The sequence below is a fragment of the Pristiophorus japonicus genome, chromosome 1 (genome assembly GCF_044704955.1).
Source record: "Pristiophorus japonicus isolate sPriJap1 chromosome 1, sPriJap1.hap1, whole genome shotgun sequence".
NCBI lineage: Eukaryota > Metazoa > Chordata > Chondrichthyes > Pristiophoridae > Pristiophorus > Pristiophorus japonicus.
The window spans coordinates 482982258-483003971 of record NC_091977.1 but is presented as its reverse complement, the minus strand read 5'-3'; the positions used below and the strand labels follow the sequence as shown (position 1 = coordinate 483003971).

The 21714-nt window shown below is 45.3% G+C and overlaps 1 protein-coding gene across 1 annotated transcript in view; it reads right to left on the bottom strand.

Annotated features, from left to right (window-relative positions):
• wnt9a (wingless-type MMTV integration site family, member 9A) overlaps window positions 1–21471 on the bottom strand; it is a 57204-nt gene extending 35733 nt beyond the window's left edge. The window contains exon 1 of the mRNA XM_070876569.1: window positions 21352–21471. Within this exon, the coding sequence (XP_070732670.1) occupies window positions 21352–21437 (86 nt within the window). The 5' untranslated portion in view covers window positions 21438–21471. The remainder of the gene's footprint in view (window positions 1–21351) is intronic.
• Between the last annotated feature and the right edge of the window lie 243 nt (window positions 21472–21714).

Genomic DNA, 21714 nt, shown 5'->3' with positions numbered 1-21714 from the left:
GAGAGCCTGGATACAAATCTTGCTCCAGGCTTCTTCAGACCCTAAAAGCACTTCAATTGGAGGTGGCCAGCTTGTAATAATACAAGTGGAGCGCCTGAGCAATAATCCAGTCACCCTGCCCCTTTTCTTAAGAAGGAGCTGGAGGGGGGATCCTGTTAGAAATAATTATACTTCTCCCTGCTGGACCCTTCCCCCACGCTACCACTGGAAAACAGTGCAGATGCTCAACTGGTAACAAGCAACCCTCAACTGACTGCTTGTGCTCAAATTGGCGACCATACCCCCATAGCCCTAGCCTTCACAGACTCAAAGACAGAGCGAGAAAGACACACACACACAGAAACATTGGCCGGTAATTCCCGCGGGCAGCCATTGTTGCCGCTGTAACTTTGCTGGTAGTGAGAGGTTAAGCCAGGGTTCCGCCACACTGCCAGTGACGATATAGGAACGGAATGGGAGCAGATCCAAAGAGATTCCCAACCACTGAGACATAAAAGGAATGACAGGGAAACCTACAGACAGACACAGAGACAGCAAGAAATATGTTGAGACAGAGAAAGACATTGAAAATAGAAAGAATAGCAAACAGAGAGCCAGCCTGAGGGAGAAAGAGTGAGACAAACCATACTGTGTGTAACAGAGACACAGATAAAAAAAGAAACACATTGAGGGAGGGAGACAGGTAGACGTTGGGACAGAGTGTGAGAGAAACAGTCGAAGTTCCACTCCTTCCTGACTGGGAGGAATAAAACATCCTGCAGTCACCTGGACTGCATTCCCAATTACAATAATTGTGCCTTACAGAACCACACTTTACACAACAATGATTGCAAAAACTGGAGCAGTTTGTACACGGTCAGGGAATATGACAAGTAACTGGCACCATCCTGGCCAAGCGTAAAGTTTACTTTGAAAGGCATGAGCAGTACAGCACCCTCTTGTGATCAGCCTAAGTACTGCATCATAGTTTAAAAAGCAATGCTGTAAACTACACAGAAACCAAAAAAATGGGCTCCTCCATCTGACCAATTAACACCTTTGAAATATATCACAGGTGCCTTGTACATGTACAGGATGTGACACTGAGACACACTGCAGGTCTAAACACAGCAATCGCTAGTAATGGGAAGAATAAAAACAAAATACATTCTAAAATATCTTTATTTCCAGATAAAGGCAGCTTCCCAAATTTTCTCAGGCTGATTCCTCCAGGATAATTATTTTGGATCCTAAACTTCCTGTAATTCATTCTAAAAGCCTGTGTTTATTGCCCAGCCCTACTTGTCCTGAGAGATGGTGGTGGGCCTTCTTCTTGAACCACATTGCTGGGAGTCTGCAGTTACAGGTAGGCCTGAAAGGACATTAGTGAACCAGTTGTTTTTCTTTTTATCCAACAACTTCATGGTCACTTTTACTGATATGTACTAGCTTATTTATTTATTTTTTTTAACACACTGAATTCAAATTCTTAATTTGGTTGGAATTGAAGTTATGTTCTCTGTACAGGTGCAATGTCCCATATCCGGAACTCTGAAAACCGGAATTGTCCGAAAACCGGACATTTTGGCGAGCGGCGAGGAGGGGAGGATCAACGGGCGGCGAGGTCCAAAATCCAGCAAAACCCAAAATCCGGCTCAGATTTGGGACACGGCAAGGTCCGAAATCCGGCAAAACCCAAAATCTGTCTCGGATTCGGTCCTGAGGATTCCAGATTTCAGACGTTGTACCTGTATTACTAGTCCAGTAACATAACCACTACACTAGACTGTCCATCGACCTTATTCCCACATAAAACAAGAAATATTGCTGCAGCTTTAGGCTGACCCTGGAGAAGAGATCTCTCCATGGCTGTGAGCAAACACACCTCGAAAAGGCCTTGTACACATCTCACCAAACAAAGTGGGAGTGTACAACAACCACAACTTGTATTTATATAGCGCCTTTAATGTAGTGAAGTGTCCCAAGGCACTTCAGAGTAGTATTAGGAGATAAAACATTTGACACCGAGCTGCATAAAGAGAAATTAGCGCAGGTGACCAAATGGTTGGTCAAAGAGGCATGTTTTAAGGAGCACCTTGAAGGAGGAAAGAGGGGTAGAGAGGTGGAGAGGTTTAGACAGGGAATTCCAGAGCTTAGGGCCTAGGCAACAGAAGGCATGACCAATGGTGGAGTGATTATAATCAGGGATGCTCAAGAGGGCAGAATTAGAGGAGCGCAGACATCACAGCGGGAGGGGGGTGTGGGGGCAGGGGGGGTTGCCGGACAAGTGTTCTATACAAACACAATCATATACTGACACTTGTTGCTCTATTCCTCTGGGCATGGGCTGGAATTTTAATCTGGAGGGAGGTAGGGAGTGGGTGAGGGGGGCGGGGTGGAGAGGCTGGAAAGAAAGACTTGGATTTACATAGCACTTTTCATGAGCATTGGACATCCCAAAGCACTTTATAACCAATTAAGTAATGTTGAAGTATAGTCACTGATGTAATGTAGGAAACACAGCAGCCAATTTGCACACAGTAAGCTCCCGCAAACAGCAGTGAGATGATGATCTGAGAATCTGTTTTAGTGACATTGGTTGAGGGATAAATATTGGCCAAAGCACCAGGGAGAAGTTCTCTGCTCTTTTTCAAATAGTATCATGGATGCTTATGTCCACCAGAGAGAGCAGGTTTAATATTTCATCCAAACGATGGCATTTCTGACAGTGCAACACTCCCTCAGTACTATAGTGTCAGCCTGGATTATTTGCTCAGGTCACTGGAATGGTGTTTGAACTCACATCCTTCTGACTCAATTGTGGACATCTTGTTAGTTTATCACAAAGTTGAAAATGTCCTTACTACCCAGAACAGCAAGGCTTTGTGCCAATTGATCGACCCACACAAACTGTGCCATGGTGAGGAAGCCAATGGCAGGTGACAAATGCTCCCACTACAGGTAACAGGCCTTTAGACCCAACAAACCTATCCCTTTGAACTCAAAGACCACCTACCCGCTTTCTCATCTGAGCACTTAGTCCCTTGCCTCTCCAGAAGGAGATTTATATGGAGGCAACAGAGTACTCCTGATAGGCTCACGGGTAAATGCACTGCCGGGGTAATGTTGAGCCATACGAAGGTCTTGCCTGGGTTGACAATTGGGTGCAGTTAGTGCCAGCTTCACTTGAACTACAACAAGGAAAATAAGTCAGGGTTTTCACTTCTAATCACTGACTAGTAAGCCTGCTGGAGAGGAGTATGTTTGTGGACAGGATTGGGCTCAGCTGTAATCTCCACGCCCCCACATTGGAATGCCCTGCCAACACTAACTAGGCCACAGGATGAAGCTTGGTCACTTGGCAGAGGTATCAAAGGGCATGTGAATTGCATACCTGCCACAGCCATTGCAAGAGGAGGGAAGAAAGTGGAGCAAAAAAGGCCAAAGAAATAAATCACCATTCTTTGACACAGTCACACCTGTAACTACACCTCGACCACTAGGTGGAGTGTCATATCTCCATCATCATCATCACCTTCATCATAGGTGGACCCTTGAACGAGGATGACTTGCTTCCATACCAAAAGAGATGAGTTCATAGATGTTTCAATGAAGGACCCAATATTCCAGTCCTGAACTCCAGGGGTGGAAGATGCCTGTGCGTGGATTTTTTTAATGTGTGCCACCACACGGACTTGACAGAGCTAGGCCTTTATCCAGTGGCAAGGGTTAACCAGGACGACTGGAGACCTGCTCTGCTGCACGGACCTAGTGCACACACATATCGTAGTGTGGGCAGGTCCGTGCTGCCCCTGGGCGGCTCTTCTGGGCCCTGTCATGTATTCAACCAGCATTGTAACCCATGTATAATCTGACCTAAGTTGTACACTGAGAACAATGACCACTAGGTGGGAGACACTCCTAACCTAGACCTTCAGATATAAAAGGGGAAGCTCCACCCACTTCCATCACTTGAGTGCTATGAAATAAAGGACAGGTCACAGACTGACCTCTCAAGCATGGGCCTCGTGTGCATTTATACTGTATAGTAAGGACGTATCAGGCCCCATATCCTCATTTGCCGCACCTCTCACCGCTCAGCCACAAACATTTGCCGCATCTCCGTAACTCCATACCTATATAGACAGCATCACTAATGCAATCTGCAGGAGATTCTCTACCCTGACTTACTGTGAGCAATGCCATAGGAGATGTGCTAATAAAGAGAAACCCCAGCCAGTCACCCAACTACCACTCCCATGCTCCGTCTGGCAGCTGGTTACCTCGCAGTATTGGCCGAGGCCTACCAGGATTTCTGCCCACACTTGCTGCCAGCAAAGGTGAGCAGTGCAAGGAGATGATGGCATGGTGAGGGACATCTTTGAAATTGCCTTCTGTTTAGACCAGATATGGCCCCTGGCAGGTGTTGACCGAGCTGCTTTCCATACGGCCAGAGGGAGGGGCCTTGCAGTGGACTCGAGCCGTTCCTACTTCTGATCGCTATCCAGTGACCCACCCACCCCCAGGTAGCGCAAGTGTGTGTGTATCTGGTGAGGACTGGATTGGAACTGACCGTGATGCCTCTGCTCTCCAGGGTTTGGAATACCCAACTCCCATGGGATTGAAGGATTCAAGGAAGGAAAGAAGAAATACGTGTTTTGCTTGTGTAGATGACAGCTGACACTATATAAACTCTCTTGCTCCCCCTACTGGTTCCTGGGTCAATAGGTCAAAAAGCAATAGTCGTGTCACTAATAAATATCTTGTTGCGGCTTCACCTTGTGTAGTTTACCTTTGTTATAGGTATGTACTGGTCTGTCTAAAGCACTTAGTTTTCTTGCACATTTGTGTGATGTCCTTTGTTCAGTATTCAATGTTAAAACATTTCTTATGAACAATTTTTTAAAAACACTGACTTCCCAGTGGCTCATTCAGTGAATGCTCTACATTTTATATTAAGTACTGAGCCATACAGACCAGGAAGGTTAGATTCCCCCCACCCCCATCTGTGCTGTGCTACCTGATCTCAGTCAGGCACAAGTTGGAATGCTGCAATTCTCGTCAGTGTCACAGAGCTGCAGAAGTACATAGTTAGCCTGGGACCTTGTAGGCAAGGTATCACGGGGCTGACAGTGCCCGTTCAACCTGCACCCCAGTCACAGTCGGCACCTTCACAATGCTGGAAAATAAATCAGATGAGAAAAAAGCATCATGGGAAAAGAGTGATGTGAAAGTAGTTTACCAACCCCAATATGGCTAAGATACAGAATAAAGCTCCCTCTACACTGTCCCACTAAATACTCCCAGGGCAGAAACAGCAGAGATTAGATACAGAATAAGACTCCCTCTACAGTGTCCCATCAAACTTCCCTGGGCAGGTACAGCTTAGGTTAGAATGAAGCTCCTTTTATACTACAGTAAAGCTCCCTCCACACTGTCCCATCAATACTACCAAGTTAGGTACAGCACAGGTTAGGTACCGTAAAAGCTCCCTCAACACTGTCCCATCAAACACTCCCAAGTCAGGTACAGCACAGGTTAGGTACCGTAAAGCTCCCTCCACACTGTCCCATTAAGTTATGCCTTGCAGACAGTATAAATAGCAATGATTGGTCCTGTCCCCAGCTGTAACTCTTACCCGTGTATAAGGTTCCATTGCGATCCCCTCATTTGCAATACTGCTGCTATTTATATGACAACCTCTTCTTGAGATAAACATGCTGCGATTGCTCAGATGTGAAGACATTTAATTTATTATGTGAAACCAAATGTAAATCTGAAGACAAAGATCTGAAAATTGTATGTTGAGATGATTCAAGTGCAAACTCTGGATACACGAGCTAACAGTCAGGAACAAACTCCAGCTTCCATACTGACCCATTAGGAAAAGAAGTCCTTGGAGATATCTTCTTCTAGCTGAGGTCAATGACATCAATCAGAAGAGGAAAACCTATGTTATATTCCTATCCCTCGTCAAGGAGTATTTGCAACCCATCCATGTCTGCCCCCACTAACCCACCTTCCCTAGGGAAGGCTTGCATGTTCCCATGACTGTGGGAGCCATGCTGGCGGGAGTATAACTCCTCGTAGGACCACCCAAGCCAGTCAGGTCAAAGGTTAGGAGTCAGACTAAAGACAGTCCACTGGCTCTCCTGGTAGAGACTTGGGAGCAGGGGCGAATTAACCATGGGGTGATGGGGCTGCAGCCTCAGGTCCACCAAAGAACATAGGCCCACCAAATAAATGTAGGAAAAAAATAAAGCCTCCAAAATAGGCTGAATAGAATAGACGAGAGGAAAAACAACAGGAAAATATTGTTTATTGGCCTAACATGTACATACCTATTTTTGAAGAGACAAGATCTTTACTATTTATGTATTATATAATAAAATATATAATATATTAATATATTATAGTACAAGTTCATCGTAGTAATTTGTTATTATATTTATACATTTGATATATATGCTTTCATTGTTGAAAATACAGGCCTATTTTTTCTTACTCAGAATTAGAATGATATATGTAATGTAATGAACATGAACAAACGTAACTATAGGCTCATTTGGATCAGTTTTCCCCAGGCCCATCAGGCCCTTAATCCGGCCCTGCATGGGAGACAGGCTAATAACTGTTCTACGTAAAAATGCCTTTCGTTACGGAAACAACCCAGAGATAGGACAAGTCTATTACAGATTGGCAAATATAGAGAACCGCAATCTGCTGAATGTAAGGCATGATGATATTCCAAGGGAGTCAAATGTTTTGCTTTGGACAGACTACAGTGGAAGAAATGGATTGCTTCATGTGCCACTAGGCACAGGAGACAAACTAACTAATTATCCACTAACACAGTATTCCAGAGGGGAATATTTTCCAATTTGGTGCTCCCAGAAAGAAGCCTCCGTCATTGGGACTGAATATCGGAAATCTGTGCATGTGCTGTGTCAGAAAGTTATATGCAGTGCACACATGAATTTCTGATATGAGCTCGCAGTGAGTGAGGTTCCTTAATGAGAGGGCAACGTCAGTAAAATTACCCACAGGTGTGGTTTTCAGTACTCCAAGTGCCACAGAAAGTTAGAAAAACTTCCAAATTGTAGGGTAAACTTACTGGTGCAGAGGGGAGCGAAGAATTGAACATTAAGGAAGGACTTCCCAATTTACCTTACTGGAAAATTGAGACTTTCCCCCCATCCCACCCCCACCCCACCCCACAAACCACGCGATTCGGAGAGGGGGGCCACTGACCTCCGTGCTAGATTCTCCAATCTACACTTCCTCTCAAGGAGGGCTGCTCACCAGGCTTGTTGTTCTCAATGAATCTGCTGTTGTATGTCAACATTGAGGTCTGGCACCACCAGCTAAGCTTCCAGTACAGGCAAGTGGGCTGAATACACACAGATGCCAATCTTGTTGACTGAGGTCATTAGAGTTGGAAGATCCTGCATGCGGCCAGTCTGCAATGTATTCTGGGTTAATCGCTGCCCGTCAGGCTCCAGCTGAACTCCCGTGGAGTTTCACCACATGGGAGACAAGGGATGTCCAGTTGCACGTGTTGGTTAAAGAGATGAGGGAGGCAGTTTTCAGAACACATGCTGGTGGAGACCCACTGGCTGTGTGTGCTCAAACTGAATCCAATGTGGTAATTATGGTACAGTAGCTTAGTGGTTCTGGTACTGGACCAGCAATTCAGAGGTTGTGGCTTCAACCTCCAGCAAAGCAAGTTGGGAAATTGAATTCAATAAATTTGGGGACAGCACCAGATAAATAAACCATGCCAGATTTCCTTCAAAATTCAACTGGTTCACGAATATCCTTCAGGGAAGGGGATGTGCCAACCACTATCTGGCCTGACCTACATGTGAGTCCAGTCCTATGGGTGACTCTTAATGCCCTCAGAGCAACTAGGTATGGACAATAAATGTAGCTTTGCCAGCATCGCACACAGCATGAGCAATTTTTTTTAAATTAGCAAATAAGAACACAAGAACATAAGAAATAGGAGCAGGAGTAGGCATACAACCCCTCGAGCCTGCTCCGCCATTTAATAAGATCATGGCTGATCTGATCATGGCTCCACTTTCCCGCCCGCTCCCCATAACCCCTTATCGTTTAAGAAATTGTCTATTTCTGTCTTAAATTTTGCAATGTCCCAGCTTCCACAGCTCTGAGGCAGCGAATTCCACAGATTAACAACCCTCAGAGAAGAAATTTCTCCTCATCTGTTTTAAATGGGCGGCCCCTTATTCTAAGATCGTGCCCTCTAGTTCTAGTCTCGCCCATCAGTGGAAACATCCTCTCTGCATCCACCTTGTCAAGCCCCCTCAGGTAATCTTATCAAAACGTATAAGATTATATAATTCTTCTGAATTCCAGTAAGTAGAAGCCCAACCTACTCAATCTTTCCTCATAAGTCAACCCCCTCATCTCCGGAATCAACCTAGTGAACTTCTCTGAACTGCCTCCAAAGCAAGTATATCCTTTCGTAAATACAGAAACCAAAACTGCATGCAGTATTCCAGGTGTGGCCTCACCAATACCTTATTGAAACATAGAAAATAGGTGCAGGTGAAGGCAATTCGGCCCTTCGAGCCAGCACCACCATTCAATAAGATCATGGCTGATCATTCCCTCAGTACCCCTTTCGTGCTTTCTCTCCATACCCCTTGATCCCTTTAGCCGCAAGGGCCATATCTAACTCCCTCTTGAATATATCCAATGAACTGGCATCAACAACTCTCTGCGGCAGGGAATTCAACAGGTTAACAACTCTGAGTGAAGAAGTCTCTCCTCATCTCAGTCCTAAATGGCCTATCTCTTATCCTAAGACTATGTACCCTGGTTCTGGACTTCCCCAACATCGGGAACATTCTTCCCTCATCTCACCTGTCCAGTCCCGTCAGAATCTTATACGTTTCTATGTGATCCCCTCTCATCCTTCTAAACTCCAGTGAATAAAGGCCCAGTTGATCCAGTCTCTCTTCATACGTCAGTCTAGCCATCCCGGGAATCAGTCTGGTGAACCTTCGCTGCACTCCCTCAATAGCAAGAATGTCTTTCTGTACCTGCATGCCAACCTTCAATGACTGATGAACCATGACACCCAGGTCTTGTTGCACCTCCCCTTCTCCTAATCTGCCGCCATTCAGATAATATTCTGCCTTCGTATTTTTGCCACCAAAATGGATAACCTCACACTTATCCATATTATACTGCATCTGCCATGCATTTGCCCACTCACCTAACCTGTCCAAGTCACCCTGCAGCCTCTTAGCATCCCCCTCACAGCTCACACCGCCACCCAGTTTAGTGTCATCTGCAAACTTGAAGATATTACACTCAATTCCTTCATCTAAATCGTTAATGTGAAGAGCTGGAGTCCCAGCACTGAGCCCTGCGGCGCTCCACTAGTCACTGCCTGCCATTCTGAAAAGGACTCGTTTATCCCGACTCTGCTTCCTGTCTGCCAACCAGTTCTCTATCCATGTCAGTACATTACCCCCAATATCATGCGCTTTGATTTTGCACACCAATCTCTTGTTTGGGACCTTGTCAAAAGCCTTTTGAAAGTCCAAATATACCACATCCACTGGTTCTCCCTTGTCCACTCTGCTAGTTACATCCTCAAAAAATTCCAGAAGATTCGTCAAGCATGATTTCCCTTTCATAAATCCATGCTGACTTGGACCGATCCTGTCACTGCTTTCCAAATGCGCTGCTATTTCATCCTTAATGATTGATTTATATAGCTGTAGCAAGACTTCCATGCTTTTATATTCCATCCCCTTTGCAATAAAGGCCAAGATATCATTGGCCTTCCTGATCAATTGTTGTACCTGCATACTATCCTTTTGTGTTTCATGCACAAGGACCCCCAGGTCCCGCTGTACTGCGGCACTTTGCAATCTTACATGTCTTCCAGTCTACATGTAAAAAACTAAAATAGATGTATATCCAATGTGTAGCTCAGTGTTAGTGGGACTTATCTAGGCTTTTAAGTACTCCATCCTGCGTACTCCTCATCCTCCCTACAGACTCCATACACAGTCTCGTATGCCAACCAATTCTTTACCAGGACCTCAAAATGATGGGGGTGAAATAGGTCTTTGGGGGACAGCGCAAAGCAGGCAATAAGTTAAAAATTGAGTGGGCTGTTGATTCGCCAAATCCTCTCAGGTGGACGTAAAAGATTTCACGGCACTCTTTCAAGAAGAGCAAGGGTGTTCTCCCTGGTGTTCTGGCCAATATTTATTCCTCAACCAACATCAGAAAAAAACAGATTATCTGGTTATTTATCTTATTGCTATTTTCTGTATGCAAATCGGCTGCCAAGTTTCCAACATTACAACCAGTGTCTGCATTTCAAAAGTGCTTCATTGGCTGTAAAGCGCTTTGGGATGTCCTGAGGTTAAGAAATATACTATATATGCAAGTCTTCAAATGATAAGGTTGGGGGTTCAAGCCTTACTCCAGGATTTGATCTGACATTCCAGAGGAGTGCTGAATTGTTGGAGGTACCATTCTTTGGAGCATTGGCTACATTTTCTTTTTCCGATGGTTGTTGAAAATCCCAGGACACCACACGAAGGAAAGCAAAAAAGGTCTCTGTGTCCTGATCAATATTTCTCTCAGTCAACACAACACAAAAATTAATTAACTAACTAATCAATCATCTCAATACTGGTTTGGAGGTGGGGGGGGGGAATGTGCAGTGTGTTAAATGGCTGCCGTATAGGACTACATTACAACAGCTGATTGAATTACTCAGATACATTGTGAATTGTTTTGAGACATTTCTGAGTGACCTGAAATGGCGTTATATAAACGCAATGCCTTTTCGCCTAAATGTTGAAGTTGCCCATTGAGCCACTGGGAGTTAGTGCCAAGGAAAATGGTCTCTTTAAGTCACAAAAAAATAAAAGTCAAGACATTACTCTCTCTCCCCCGCCCCAATCTTCTTCCACATGCATTCAATTTGCAGTAACTAAAGCTACCAGCCAAAAGCAGCAAGGCCTGGGTTTGAGAATCAAGTCAAACACATTGGAATGATCTGCACTGTGCTGATAGAACTAACATCAGTCCCAGGCAGGCCAGGCTCACAGCCAGAAACTTATTGGCTCGGGTTCCCAGTAGAGCACAGGGTCGAGCCAACAGCACGCTAACAGGTGATTGCCGAGCCCCAGCACTGCGCACAGTGCAACTATCTATCCAAGTACTGTTTTGAAAAATACCATATTAAAACCCTCCTCCCCCACTAGAGCCTACCAGAACAGACGCTTCGCTGTCATTGGATACAGATGTTAAATGTATCACTTCCCACCGCCTCTCTCTCTCTCTCTCTCTTCCCCCACCCCACCCACTTACCATTTCCTTCTTCCTGAAGGTGGCGATTCCTGCTGGATTTACAATCCCACAACAATCCTGGGGGGGCGGGGGGGAGGGCAGTGGTGGAGGCAGTGGTGTTCTGCTTTCAGAAACCACCCAAAACACTTCACATACCATTGTTTTATTTTTGGGGTAAACATGATGGTTATATTGCACACGGCAAGATTCCACAAACAGCAATTAATTAAATAGTTAGTTTATCTGTTTTTGGTAGTGTTGGTTGAGGTAGGCACGTTGGCCTGAGACATCAGGAAAACTGCCTGCTCTTCTCTTTAACATCCATCTGAACTGGCAGACTGGGCCTCAGTTTAACCTAAAAATGGTACCTCCGACAGTGCAGCACTTCCTCAGTACTGCACTGAAGGATTGGTCTAGATTATGTGCTCAACATCTGGACTGAGCCTTGAACTCAAGTTTTCTGACCCAAGGAGAGAGGGTAGTACCAACTAAGCCTCAGGATTGCGATCAGTGCATCTCGGCTAGGTATGGGAAAATCACCCTGGATTCCTGCTCCTGCTCGCTATCCAACAGCCTCTACTGGGGTGGGGACAGGCTAGGGCTTTTGTGAGCTTGACTTAATTGGTACATGGATTGTGTACCTGTTGGACAGCCAACCACTTTAGTAGGATAATGGAATAAACCTGGCAATATGATTCATGACATTGCCAGAATTGGGGAGGGAAATGTTACCATGAGCTAAGCAGGACAAACACATTTGCTCATCCATAATTATCTAGTGATCAGAAATAATAGTGGGACAAAAAAAAAATGGAGCCCATCCCACAAAACGAATGCACTTATTTGTTTCCTAGAAAAGGTCACTTTTTTTTTGATGGTGACAGACGTTCAAAATTCTCTCCCTCGCGACCATTTCTAGGCTGACATGGTCGCTCGCTTCAACACGACGTTCTGTTTATCAACGACAGTCACAACAAAACAATGGCAAGCTGCAGTTTGATGCCATGGGACAACAGAGAAAGCAATGTGGGAGACGTGTACCCAAGACTGATCGCATGGAGATGAGTGAGGAGCGAAGGGACCTGCTGAGTGAACACCAGGCGCTCTCCTATAGGAAGGGGGAAGAAAAGGAGACTTGCAAACGCCCCACCTCTCCTTCCTCGATGGGTCGGCCTTACACACTTCTGCAAACTGGACCGAATGTGCCATTCCTCGGGAAATGAAAGACTTGCATTTATATAGCGCCTTTCACGACCACTGGACGTCTCAAAGCGCTTTACAGCCAATGAATTACTAATTAACGTGTAGTCACTGCTGTAATGTAAGAAATGCAGCAGCAAATTTGCACACAACAAGCTTCCACAAACAGCAAATGTGATAATGACCAGATAATCTGTTTTTTTGTTGTGTTGGTTGAGGGATAAATATTGGCCAGGATTCCGGGGATAACTCCCCTGCTCTTCTTCAAAATAGTGCCATGGGATCTTTTCCATCCATTTGAGAGAGCAGATGGGGCCTCGATTTAATATCGCATCCAAAAGACAGCACCTCTGACAGCGCAGCACTCCCTCAGCACTGCACTGGAGTGTCAGCCTAGATTTGTGTGCTCAAGTCCCTGGAGTGGTACTTGAACCCACAATCTTCTGACTCCGAGGTGATTGTGCTACCAACTGAGCCACAGCTGACACTGTAGGTAGGCAATTATCTTCCTGGATTCTCAGATCAACAAGCTAAGGAGCGGAGCAAAAAAACAACACATTGGGAAATCGTCTTAATGTCTCAGTTAAAGTTTCCATCTCTTAGTCTCATGAAGGTCCCCGTTTCAAATGCAGGTCGGTTTCCTGTTCAAATACCTATATGGCCTCTCCCCTCCCTACCTCTGTAACCTCCTCCAGTCCTACAACTCTGACCTCTCGTGCATCCCAAACTTCCTTCGCCCCACCATTAACGGCCGTGTTTTCAGCAATCTAGGTATTAAGTTATAGAACTTCCTCCCTATACCTTTCCGCCTCTCCTCCTTTAAGGCATTTCTTTAGCTACTTACATAAGAACATAAGAAATAGGAGCAGGAGAGGGCCATACGGCCCCTCGAGCCTGCTCCGCCATTTAATACGATTATGGCTTATCCGATCATGGACTCAGCTCCACTTCCCTACCCGGTCTCCATAACCCCTTAATCCCCTTATTGTTTAAAAAAACTGTCTATTTCTGTCTTAAATTTATTCAATGTCCCAGCTTCCACAGCTCTGAGGCAGCGAATTCCACAGATCCACAACCCTCAGAGGAAAATTCTCCTCATCTGTGTTTTAAATGGGCGGCCCCTCATTCTAAGATCATGCTCTCTAATTCTAGTCTCCCTTAGCAGTGGAAACATTCTCTCTGCATCCACCTTGTCAAGCCCCCTCAATCTTATACGTTTCGATAAGATCACCTCTCATTCTTCTGAATTCCAATGAGTAGAGACCCAACCTACTCAACCTTTCCTCATAAGTCAACTCCCTCATCTCCGGAATCAACCTAGTGAACCTCCTCTGAACTGCCTCCAAAGCAAGTATATCCTTTCATAAATACAGAAACCAAAACTGCACGCAGTATTCCAGTTGTGGCCTCACCAATATATAGCTGTAGCAAGATTTCCCTGTTTTTATACTCCATCCCCTTTGCAATAAAGGCCAAGATTCCATTGGCCTTCCTGATCACTTGCTGTACCTGCATACTATCCTTTTGTGTTTCATGCACAAGTACCCCCAGTTACCTGTCTTATTATATCCATGTGGCTTGGTGTCAAATTCTGTCCAACTACTGCTCCTGCATAGCACCTTGGGCCGTCTTACTACAGTAAAGACACAATATAAATGCAAGTTGTTGCTGTCCCCGGGTTATTGTGCCCTACAATTGGCCTCAGTGCTGCTGGGTTAAGGAGATGAATCAGCTGGGTGTGTAGGGGTGGGGGGATGGAATTCCTGCTTCAGGTCACTGCCCTCGGGGTCAGCACAGGTTCGAGCATGGCTGGCAATGTTGTTCGTCTGTTGCTACTCAGTGCCATGGCTCACACATACAACGGCCACTGGGAGAACGACGCTGATGGGCCTGCGCCCCAACATGAGTTAACAAGGGCGAGGGGGGGATTGGAGACAGAGAGCTACAAAAAAAATTAATCAACCCAACACTCCATGGCACAGCGTCAGTGTGCCAACACATCTTGTTATGCCATGCTAAAACAGGTTATTTAGAAACCATTTTTTTCCCCAATGACCCACTGGCCAAACCCCGATACTTTGGTAAACGCTTCCTGCAAGCAAATGTATCTCACGAGCCTTCACAGTGAATGCAGTTTATTGCAGCAGTTCCCCCACCTCTCCATCTTAGCAGCAGTCGTTTGGAACATTGACTTCCTCCCTCACCCAGCTGAACTGGGTTCAATGACAGTGCCCATGAAGTTGGCACCCACATTCCAGTCCCAGGGACTGTTAGGCTGAGGAGCGGTAGGTAAGAGGGGGCTTGGCACAGGGTACAGGTTTCAGATTTCTGCCGGCTCCCCTGCTGCACTATTATAGTTACAACCCCTTCTCACAATTTCCTGTGGTGTATCCTCCTGTGGAATCCTAGGATAATACTTGATTGCTGAGCCACTTCCCAAACAGATGTATGGGAGTGTGGAAGGTTAGAAACGGGGACAGGGGGGTGGAAAGAAAGTGCTGAGAGGCAGCACCGAATATATGCCGGCTCCTCAAAGATCTGTAATCAGTCATGGAGGGCTGCGAAGCAATACTTCAAACATCCTGCAGGAAATGATTTTTTTTGTATTCTGTTGTAGGCACGGAGTGTTGACCTGAACCTTTACACAACATTAACGTTGCTGCAGCTGGCAAACAAATCCACCACCCTAAATAGTGTGTGTTAGAGTGTCTGTGTGTGTGTCACTCTGTGTGTGACTGTCTGTGTCTCTCTCTGCATGTTGCATTGTATGTGTGTGAGCGTGTCTGTGTCTCTCTCTGCATGTCGCTGTGTGTGAGAGCGTGTGTGTGTCGCTCTGTGGGAGTGTGTCTGTGTCTCTCACTGCATGTCCCTCTTTGTCTGTGTGAGCGTGTCGGTGTCTCGCTCTGAGTGTGTGTCTGTGACTCTCTCTGCAAGTCACTGAGCGTGTCTGTGCATCTCTATGCGTGTCCCCGTGTGTGTGTGCGAGCGTGTCTGTGTCTCTCTGTGAGCATGTCTGTGTCTCTCTCTGCGTGCTTCTGTGTGTGAGCATGTCTCTGCATGTTGCTCTGTGTGAGCATGTCTGTGTCTCTCTCTGCATGTCCCTCTGTGTGCGAGCATGTCTGTCTCTCTCTGCATGTCTGTGTGTCGCTCTGAGAGAGTGTATCTGTGTCTCTCTCTGCATGTTGCTCTGTGTGAGCATGTCTCTGCATGTCGCTGTGTGTGTGTGAGTACATCTGTGTCTCTCTCTGCATGTTGCTGTGTGTGTGAGCGTGTCTGTGTCTGAGTGTTGTTCTGTGTTATCATCTCTCTGTGCGTGTCGCTTTTTGAGAGAGTGTGTCTGTGCATGTCGCTGAGAGTGTGCCTATGTGTGTCCCTGTGCTTGTGAATGTGTTGCTCTGTGGTGTGATCCATTTGTAAAATGATTTCCTTGGGGAGGGAACAGGAGTGCTCCTCCAGGCCACACAAGGAATCCAAGGGCCTTCTCTGCCTAGGACTACCCGTGATCACATGGCAGCACACCCCCTCCCCCCACCACGGGTCCCCAGCTGCGGTCTCCCACCGCACTCACTGCCTCCTGATGCCGGGTTTGGTCAGCAGTTGAGCTTGGCCTATTGAAAAAGAGGGGCCCGGGAGTTAAGGTGGCCCGAGACTCATGTCGGCAATTAAAAGCATTACCGCTCCTAAAACAACAGCCCGATTCTTCAAACAAAAATGTTTTTTAAATTTATTAACACAAAGATAGTAGGAGATTAGAAGTTGCGTCAGAGACCCTGAGGGAGTGGGCTTGGAGAGAAAAATAAAATCAGGTCCTGACCCAATGAGGCTTGTTGAAACGTGAGTGTGTTGAAATGTAGGGCAAGGATAAGAGCAGCATGAGTTATGATGACCCCTGTGGCTGAATAGACCCATTGCTAAGGGTCCCATGTGAAGAATGGTCAATTGGATAAGATGCACCTGAGCACTATTTATTGAAGCGATGTCCCAGCACAAGTTGCAATTTCAGACTGAGACAAAAAGATGAAAAGAGACTCAGCAGCAAGACTTCTGGTAAATATCGTTACACATGGAGCTTACTGAATCCCAACTATGAGAGGAAGGGATGAACTGAGCTTTGCAGCTGTAAATCCACTGTCTGCTGTAGCAGTAAGCGTACAGACAAGGAAGGCCCGCTGGTCTGTGTTGAGGAAGCTGCTCTCGTGGGGTGGAGGTGTAATTGGCCTTAGTGAAAGAAAAGAAAGACTTGCATTTATATAGCAATTGCATTTATATGACCTCAGAGACATCCCAATGCACTTTACAGCCAATGAGGTACATTTGAACTGTAGTCACTATTTTAATGTAGGAAACACGGCAGTCAATTTATGCACAGCAAGGTCGCACAGAAAGAGAGATAATGATTTGATAATCTGTTTCAGATGTCGGTTGAAGGATAATTATTTGCCAGAACATCAGGAAGAGCTCCCCTGCTCTTCTTCAAAATAATGTCCCGAGATCTTTTACGTCCACCTGAAAGTGCAGACAGGGCCTCTGTTTAGCTGAAAGACGGCACCTCCAGATAGTGCAGCACTCCCTCAGTATGGCACTGGAGAGTCAGCCTGGATTTTGAGTTCAAGACTCTGTTGTGACATGAACCCACAGCTTTCTTACTCAGAAGCAAGATTGATGCCCTCTCAGGTGGGTGTAAAAAAATCCTATGGCACTACTGGAAAAAGAGCAGTGGAGTTTCCCTTGGTGATGTGGCCAATATTCATCCCTCAACCAACACCACTAAAACAGATTATCTGGTCATTAGCACATAGCTGTTTGTGGGACCTTGTTGTGCATAAATTGGCGTTTCTTACATTACACCAGTGACTACATTTCGAAAGTACTTCATTGGCTGTAAGACCGGAGGTCATGAAAGGTGCTCATTTCTTTTACATGAGACATTCACCTCCAACAATGATCGAGACTGTTCAGTTCGAAGGCTTGGTACTCGCATTCTACTAAAGCTAATGCTACTAATATCCATTTAATGCTACAGAACCTAGAATAGCCAGCAGAGGCAGAGAAGCAATAGCCTCCTGCCACCCCGAAATATGAGGGCTTGGGTGACCAAAAAATTGACAAAGTGCACTGTGGAAACCAGAAGGGGAAGAGTGACAGCGTGATTATGGTATGGGGAGAAAGGTCAACATTTTTAGAGGAACTGAGCAGATCTGTAGCCTGAAGCAAGAGAGAGCGCGAGAGAGTGGAGATTCTGCAGTATCCCTGGGATACGAGGGAGAGTGGAGGTCTTTTGCCACGTGTGGGGCAGATTCACAAAGAGCTCCTGGCAGAGCATGGTATTAGATCTCAAGGGTCTCGCTAAGGGGTGGGGGGGTGCAGGCTCAGGGGTGGGGTCTGCAGAACATGGCAAAGACATTGTTCGATCCTTAGAACAGAGCTGGTGGGCCAAACAACCCCTCGGCTATGGAGGGAATGAAAGATTCAGCTCACATCAAAGTGAAGACCCACGTTGCATGAGCCATCCTGGCAGCAAGGGGCAACAATCACCCATTGCCTATGATGGATAAATGTGAGGTTATCCACTTTGGTGGTAAAAACAGAGAGACAGACTATTATCTGAATGGTGACAGATTAGGAAAAGGAGGTGCAACAAGACCTGGGTGTCATGGTATATCAGTCATTGAAGGTTGCCATGCAGGTACAGCAGGCGGTTAAGAAAGCAAATGGCATGTTGGCCTTCATAGTGAGGGGATTTGAGTACAGGGGCAGGGAGTATAAGGCCTTGGTGAGGCCACACCTGGAGTATTGTATACAGTTTTGGTCTCCTAACTTGAGGAAGGACATTCTTGCTATTGAGGGAGTGCAGCGAAGGTTCACCAGACTGATTCCCAGGATGGTGGGACTGACCTATCAAGAAAGACTGGATCAACTGGGCTTGTATTCACTGGAGTTCAGATGAATGAGAGGGGACCTCATAGAAACGTTTCAAATTCTGATGGGTTTAGACAGGTTGGATGCAGGAAGAATGTTCCCAATGTTGGTGAAATCCAGAACCAGGGGTCACAGTCCAAGGATAAGGGGTAAGCCATTTAGGACCGAGATGAGGAGAAACTTCTTCACCCAGAGAGTGGTGAACCTGTGGAATTCTCTATCACGGAAAGTAGTTGAGGCCAATTCACTAAATATATTCAAAAGGGAGTTAGATGAAGTCCTTACTACTAGGGGGATCAAGGGGTATGGCGAGAAAGCAGGAATGGGGTACTGAAGTTGCATGTTCAGCCATGAACTCATTGAATGGCGGTGCAGGCTAGAAGGGCCGAATGGTCTACTCCTGCACCTATTTTCTCTGTTTCTATGTTTCTGTGAAGATTCAGAACGCTGAAGATTCCTTTGATTAATCATTGAAGGGCTAAACAATGAAGATTTAAAGGGGAACTGTCCTTTTCTAATTGAACAGAAGGCTCAGTGAAGAACAATGGAATAAGTGTGTGTCTGGTCAATTTGTAGCCACAGCAGGAAGATCTCAGTTTCCTATTTCTAGAGAAATTGTAAAAGCCTTTGTGGTTTTACTCGGAGTAACAGTCACTGAGTTTCCACTAGGATTGCAATGGCACCACCACACACCCAGAAATAAGAGTTGGTGACATTGATGAAGATAATGAATGGTGATGAATAATGTTGATGACTCATCTCCAATTTAATTTTGTTGGTGACATTTGTGGATGAAGGTTAATGGTCCCAAGATAGTCTTTTCTATTTTAGCGAAGGTGTTAACCCATTTAAGATTCCCACCTGCGCTAAAATAGCAGAGAGCGGAATTTCAACACACACTTCCTTTGAGCCCCTGACCCTTTAATCAGGGAGGGGCAGAGGATATATATATATATATATATATATAGATGTCGGAACTGGGTGCGAAAAGCAAAAGACATTACGATTAGGGAATGTCTCTAAACTGCCATTAAAAAGTGTTCGTTCGCTAATTTCACCAACAGTAAATTCCGGGCCTCACGGCAATTTCGATCGTAACATCACAAGACAGGCGATACAATGACCTTTCTGCGAAACAGCTGCTTCTTTCTGTAACGCAACTAACGGGTGTCTTCACATCGCAGCCAGAAAGTGAGACCGGCATCACGGGGAGAGTGTCCCTTTAAGACAGGTGCACCTTAAATAAATATCTAACTGCACGATTTCCGAAGCACAGTTTTATAGGCAAGCTCCTTTGATTTTGCTTTTAAAAAAATTGTTCAACGTTATACTGGGATTGTTTTTTGCCTTTATATTTCACGGTAGTTTGGAGACGTTTCCTAATTATAAAATCATTTCATTTCGCACCCAATTCAGACAGCCTGGATTAAACTGGGATTATGGGATTGGGGGGGGGGGGGGGGTCTGGAAAAAAAAATAGATCTGTCCAATTTTATTTATTTATTGCACAAATAATGTCACCTAACAAACAAAAACATGAGAACTCCTTGGGTCATGACAAGGTCAATTTCCAACTTCAACAAACTTCACCATTCCCATTTCTTTCACTTTAAAAATAAAGTGTATTTAAGTGGAAAGTTTTTTTAAATCGCTAATTATTTTAATTTGATTGTCTTAATTATTCCCTAACTGTCTGAAATGTTGAGAATAGCGTGGACTGCACATTTTTCAATTTTAGTTTTTTTAAGTTATCCCTCATCCAAGAAACTGATCCCCGTCTCACTTCACACCCTGATAAACATGGGGCCAGTGGAATTTGAAGGCTGAGGATTCCCTGGGATTAAATCCCCGATCTTTTATTTTTTTTTTAAATATATGATTCCACACAACTTTTTTTTGTAAAACAGCATGTGCTGACTCGTGTTGTTATAGCTGGGAACTGTAAAGCTGCCTCCAAAATACAAATGGTCCCACTAACCGGGAAGGGAGTTCTCAGAAAAAAAAGACTGTCTGCATAACTTGAAGCTGTAAAAAGATGAGTTCCAGACTCAGAACCTAACCCAGAGTCTGATATAAACCGCGATCTAGGATTTCATTTACACACACACACTTCTGCCCTCCCAACTGCTGGTTTACTAATCTCATGTTTAGAAGGTTGAGCAGGCGTTTGAACCTTAGTGGGCGGGGGCAAAATAAAAAAGTTAAATAAAAGTCAGCAAGTGTTAAGTGATAGCTCACTACATATAATATGTATGTATATAGGCACACACACATACATATATAAGAAAGGTCGGGGTATAAGTCACAGGAAAGTGGAACCCCTCGCCTCCCCCTACACACACATACTGCACTGACTTCGAGTACAGCATTGCACGTTACAGAATATAGATCATTGCATTAAGCGATGACACGCGACATAACACTAAATCCTGAGAGAGACAGACAGCATAAAAAGAGAGACACGTTCAGATAGGATCATGAGACAATCGTGTTGTAAGTCAAAATTTGTAAGCGATCCGTACAAGAGTGATCAGACCGCACTCGGGATAAAAGAAATATTAAAATCTGAATTACACCCAGCAACCTGCAGCTGGGAGCTCTGTGCAGATCGGTTTTAATTTCCCAGAGAACAGAGAGGCGCACCCAACTCATTTAAAAAAACTCGCTATATGAATTTTCTTTTCTTGTTACAGGGAAACAAAAAAAACACACACACAGAAAACTGAAATTAAAAATTCAAGGGAAGATTTGAAAAAAAAAAACTTTTCCTGAGAAAGTTTGGAAAAAAAAATACTCGGCGAAAGTTTGAAACAAAGTTTGAAAAAAGTTTAGAAAGAAGTTTTGGAAGTTTGAAAAAAAGTTTAGAAAGTTTGAAAAAAGAACGTTTTGAGAGTTTTCAGGACGTACCCGAAATAGGCAGTGGTGTTGCCGATGGTCAGAAGGACTATAACAGCGAAGAGTTGCCATCCCAGAGAGCAGTGTCCATCCAGCATTTTGCTGTACCGGCTCGAAAGCTGACCATCTCGTTTCGTATTGAGGTTAGTTTCTGGTGAGTTTCGTGATCGCGGCGCCTTCTTATAGAGCAGCCGAATTGAGCGCAAGAGCCAGGCGCAGGCGCAGGCGCGTTGGCCGGTCCGCCTCCCCGCTTAGCGAGCAAGCACCACAACAAGCGGAGTAGGGGCAGGGTGGAGCTGGAATCAGAGAAAGGGAGGAGGGGGGTGTTGTATAGCGTCTGACAGCGAGCGAGCGAGAGAGAGAGAGAGCTGCAAT